Below are 5,731 nucleotides of genomic sequence, written 5' to 3' on the forward strand. Positions count from 1 at the left end.
AGATGAAACGCATCGCCAAGGCCCAGAAGAAACAAGCTGCGTGGAAGGCTCAAACTACTGCCACCCCCACTACAGCACCTCCCCATGCGTGCCCGACATGTGGTCGTACCTTCAAAGCCCACATTGGCCTCATCAGTCACTTCCAAAACCAGCACCCACTAAATTGAAGTCATAGTCCTCTTCAACCCTGAAGGATGAACATCATCATCAGCAGCAGCAGTTAGAATATTAGCCTTTATGCATTAGCATGCTAGCAGTTAGCATGTTAGCATGATAGCTGTTGCCATGATAGCATGTTAGCTTATCAGCATGCATTCAGTTTGCATGCTAGCCTTAGCATGTTAGCATGCTCAGTGTTAATGGTTTGCTGTATCGGCACAATCACGCTGCAAACTCAGCCATTTAAAACCGGTTGTAGAGCGTGACATCTCATGTCTGATTGAGTTACCGTCGGTGACCCTGTGCTACAGCTCAGCAAGCACACTCTGCATTTTCTCTGCGAAAATGCACTCTAGTTTCTTTAACTGCTCTGTAAACATGGATAATTGCTCTATATCTGAGGGTGTGTATAGATTATATTTCTTTTCCATCACAACTGTGATATCACTTTTTTTGTTTTCATTTACAGCACAACAGAAATATGGAAATGTGGGTGAGATGTGGGTGGACGTGAGTACTGCATGTGATCTGTTTTTTTTTTTTCTTCATTTATTAGAACCAATCACATACCTATTTTCAGGCATGCTCAGTAAAGACCACCTATAGTATAAATACAACCCTTGCCTCATATGCACTCTGTTTAGTACGAATACGGAACATGGCTGGTTCCTGGGTTTTCATTCTGACCTTCTGCACCATCAGTAAGTAATATTGGCAAATTTCATCATGTTTAATGTTTTCCTTCTTCAAGATGATTTCGGATTTAAATTCAGCTTCAACCTTCAAATAAATATGTGTTAAGTGTTCAGTTATTCTTTTATAATAATATATATTTTATGTTCAGGGATAAGAATTCAATTCAACGAATAAACACATTTGCTTTTTTAGATACAGTCCAAACTCGGAGGAAATTTTCCCACTCTGTCACAAAACCAGATGTTTATCAGCTGGATGAAGTACTCTGTGTGGATATCGGTGACTCGGTTACTCTACAGTGCTGTATTTTTGGAAAATATGACGGGCCGATTATGTGGTACAAGCAACCAAACAGAAAACAGCCCCAGCTTATGAGCAGAGTATTTACAAGTACTGGAGAAACATTTTTCAATGAATTCCAAAATCTTCGTTTTCAAGTAAAAAGATCTTCAAACCGCTCCAATCTGACCATTTCTAACATCATCCAGTCTGATGAAGCCATGTACTACTGTGCTACCCCAGTACCATACAGTGTGTTTGGAAATGGGACGTATTTAAAAATTAAAGGTAGGATTTCCACTAAACTTTCTTAAAGTCCTGGTTTAATGTCGTGATATTTTTCCTTATTATCATTAACATGTTCAACCTGGAAGACAAATAATCCTGAAGTAGTGAAATGTTCACTGTGTTTTCTTCTTCAACTACACTGAGTTACAGACTTTTAGTCAGTGAATGATGATAAATGTTTCCAGGTGAACATGTTACTATTGAATCAGAAACATCTAAACCAGCTCTGTGTGATAATTCAGTGGGCCGTGAACCAACACTGCATGGAAACAGCACTAACATGAACACACAAGAGAAAACAGGTCAGATGCCTGATAATTCACTATTAATTAATCATCCTTTATTCAGATAATTGCTCTAGAAAATAATTTGTACTCATATAAACATGTGTAATATGAAATAACATTCTCAGAAGTGACCAGATCTCTCCACTCCTCAGTGCTCGGTTTGGGAACGGCTTTGGGTTTGTGTGCACTTCTGATTTTCTGTCTCATTTATTTCATACTGAGGAGAAGAAAATGGGATAAAAGTAAGTGCTTTGTGATCAGATAACAATTATTTCCATGCAGTTTTAACAAAAAGACTAATAGGTGTGTTTCTGTGTTCATAGCAAAAGCATCTATAGAATTTTCTCCCGGAGCGATGCAGGTACGTGTGCAGATCAGTCAACAATTCATACAATCTACAGTATAATGTAAGTAAAGACTGTATGATGGACTATTATTCTGTAGATAGCACGCATAAAGATGATCCCAACATGCATGACTATTAAATGCTTTTACATTTATATATAGCTATAATTTGTCTACATTTAATTTATACAGTCTCTTTGATCAGCTGTGTACTATAATTTCAGCTTCATTATTATTATTATTATTATTATTATTAGTAGTAGTAGTAGTAGTAGTATGCAAGCAAGAACAACTTTATTCATCACACACTTGTGAAATTCATCTCTGCATTTAACCCACATGAAGCAGTGAACACGCACATGCACACACACACATGAGCAATGAGCACACACACACACACACACACATGAGCAATGAGCACACACACACATACCCAGAGCAGTGGGCAGCCATGCTAACAGCGCCCGGGGAGCAGATGGGAGTTCGGTGCCTCGTTCAAGGGCACCTCAGCCCAAGGCCATCCCATATTAACCTAACTGCATGTATTTGGACTGTGGGGGAAACCGGAGCACCCAGAGGAAACTCACGCAGACACGGGGAGAACATGCAAACTCCGCACAGAAAGGCCCCCGCTAGCCGCTGGGCTCGAACCCAGAACCTTCTTGCTGTGAAGCGACTGTACTAACCACTACACCACCGTGCCGCCCCTACTACTAGTAGTAGTAATATTAGTAGTATTAATAGTAGTCATAGTGGTGGTAGGAGTAGTAGTGGTAATATCAGTAGTATTAAAAGTAATTGTAGCCATAGTGGTGGTGATAGTGCTGTAGTAGTAATATCAGTAGTATTACTGATCAGTAGTATTACTGATAATCAGTGTTTAGACTGTTTATATTGTTTGTTTTTTCAATTATTCTGTTTTTATTTTTATTTATTGCATTGCCTGTTTGCACCGTGGGTCAGAGAGGACTGAAATTTCATCTGAGCTGTATGTCGAGCATGTATAGCATATTTGACAATAAAGTTGACTTGACTTAACTTAAAAGTAATAGTAGTCATAGTGGTGGTGGTAGTACTGTATTAGTAATATTAGTAGTCATAGTGGTGATTGTAGTAGTAGTAGGATTAGTAGTTATATTGGTGGTGATTATAGTAGTAGTAGTAGTAGTAGTAGTTATATTGGTGATAGTATTAGCATTAGTAGTAGTAGTAATGTTAGTAGTATCAATAGTAATATTAGTAGTATTAATAGTAATAGTCGTCATAGTAGTGGTGGTGGTAGTAGTAGTAGTAGTAGTAGTGGTGATTGTAGTAGTAGTAGTAGTAGTAGTAGTAGTTATATTGGTGATAGTATTAGCATTAGTAGTAGTAGTAGTAGTAGTAATGTTAGTAGTATCAATAGTAATATTGGTAGTATTAATAGCAATAGTCGTCATAGTAGTGGTGGTGGTGGTAGTAGTAGTAGTAGTAGTAGTAGTAGTAATATTAGTAGTATTAATAGTAATAGTCGTCATAGTGGTGGTGGTAGTAGTAGTTATATTGGTGGTAGTAGTAGTAGTAGTAGTAGTAGTAATATTAGTAGTATTAATAGTAATAATCATCATAGTGGTGGTGGTATTAGTAGTAGTAGTAGTAGTTATATTGGTGGCTGTAGTAGTAGTAGTAGTAGTAGTAGTAATATTAGTAGTATTAATAGTAATAGTCATCATAGTGGTGGTGGTGGTAGTAGTAGTAGTAGGAGTAGTAGTTGTAGTAGTTATATTGGTAGTGATAGTAGTAGTGGCAGTAGTATTAATAGTGGTAGTAGTAGCTGTAGTCGCAGTAGTGGTAGTAGTTGCAGTAGTAGTAGCAGTTGTATTAATAGTGGTTGCGGTAGTGGTAGTTGCAGCAGTAGTAGTAGCAACAGCAGTAGTAGTAGGAGTAATAGTTGTAGTAGTGGTATTATATATGTTATTTATTCCCTCCACCAGGAATCTGAAGCAGAAACACTGAATTATGCAGCGTTGAAATTCTCCAAGAGGAAAGCCGGAGTTGAAAAAAGGAAAGCTGGTTCATCACATGAGTGTGTGTACTCCGAAGTGAAATCTAGCCGTAATACATAAAATTAATGATTCATAACATGTCTTTCTAACAATTCATCTCATCCCTTTAATTTAATTTAATTCCACTGAATTTAATTTCCTGATTACTACTACTGAAAACAGCTCCTGTTTTGCACTTTGTACAGATTTTGTGGCATTGTTTATATGAAGACATAATAGATACGAAAAATAAATTTATCATATTCCTTAAAGGTGCTTTTTTTTTTCCTGAACACATTTCTGTGCTGTGTCCAGTTGCCTTTTATATGACAATAGCAGATGATGTTCTTTGGATATCACACCTGCCTGTTTACAGGATAAATACTTAGAATGTTGAAACCTCTAAAATATATTTGCTGAAGCACACATGACCTTAATATTATGAGGTTCACAACATTAAAAAATGACTTAACAACATGAACTCCACTGCTGAGGGATACTTTACACTCCTTTTGGAGTTATTTTGCAATGGTTTTATTTATTTATTTATTTATTTATTTATTTATTGTAATAAACCCAGAATCATGATTATTCAGGATGAATGTCTATGTTCTTTGTACATTCTTTGATAAAAAAGAGCCTCAGTACAAAGAGCCAGTAGAAAAGAAAATAACTCTGATCTGTAGATGTTTTTACATTTGCTCCAGCGGTGTAATAAAAAGTGTGTATATAACAGATACACTCCAGGTCGAGTGTAATTACTGATTTTGTAATATATACAAGTTCTTGCACTTTGGAAAGTCTTCAGGTGAGTGAAAAGCTAATTTTGTGGATAAAATGAGATAATATCAGGAATAGATATTACTGAAATTAGTGAGTTACAAGCAACACGCTTAATAAACTGAAGTCTCCAGTGTAAACTGGACTGAAGGTCAGCTAGCAGAAGTGTAAGGTGTGTTTGTGTGGTTGCACCTTGAACAGGTGCTAATGTATTAAATGTTTGACTGATCCGTTTCAAAATAACACATCTTGTTTTAGTGAAGCATCGATTTTTAATAATTGAAATATCTTAGAAGAAAACTTTCAAATTAGGAATGAGTCACATTATGGGTTGCATTTGAAGCAGGGAGTTTTACATCCAATCACAATGTTAACAAATAAATCAGACAATTTATAGGTAATTTATTGAAATTCCTACAATTGTGGTCTTCAACCATCTTGGTCTTGAAATAAAATCCTGAGTCCTCTATACCTGAGACTGAGACAAGACCGAGTAAAAATGTGGTCGATTCTGAAAAAAAAAGTGGTCTCGAGACCGGTCTTGAGTACTCCAACACTATGGTAATTAGGACTGTGTGTAGGTGTATGTAGGCTTGTGTAGGTGTGTGTTCCACTATCTTACACTCGTTTCTCATTCATTGGTGGAACTTGGTCTATCAGTGCTGCCAGCTCCGATATCAGCTCACTGCTTTCTGCCTCCTGTAAGTGGTCTTGTATAAAAGCGTCAAATTAAAAAGAAGAAGAAGAAGTCTTTATTTGTCACATGCACACGTGAGCACAGTGAAATTCTTCCTCTGCATTTAACCCATCTGAAGAAGTAAACACACACACACACACACACACACACACACACACACACACACACACACACACAAG

The 5,731-nt window shown here is 36.9% G+C and overlaps 1 protein-coding gene across 2 annotated transcripts; it reads left to right on the forward strand.

The window, feature by feature from the left end:
• The first annotated feature begins 816 nt into the window (after positions 1–816).
• Positions 817–4,274, forward strand: LOC132890415 (uncharacterized). Of its 2 annotated transcripts, none has more exons than XM_060927239.1 (6): positions 817–860; positions 1,048–1,422; positions 1,608–1,724; positions 1,862–1,951; positions 2,033–2,070; positions 4,025–4,274. In XM_060927239.1, the coding sequence occupies exons 1-6, from the start codon at positions 818–820 to the stop codon at positions 4,154–4,156; spliced, it is 795 nt and encodes a 264-aa protein (XP_060783222.1). In that variant the 5' UTR covers position 817; the 3' UTR covers positions 4,157–4,274. The 2 variants fall into 2 exon arrangements, with proteins under 2 accessions (XP_060783222.1, XP_060783223.1); XM_060927240.1 differs by having other exon boundaries at positions 1,665–1,724.
• The last annotated feature ends 1,457 nt before the right edge of the window (positions 4,275–5,731 follow it).

The sequence above is a fragment of the Neoarius graeffei genome, chromosome 8, assembly GCF_027579695.1.
Source record: "Neoarius graeffei isolate fNeoGra1 chromosome 8, fNeoGra1.pri, whole genome shotgun sequence".
NCBI lineage: Eukaryota > Metazoa > Chordata > Actinopteri > Siluriformes > Ariidae > Neoarius > Neoarius graeffei.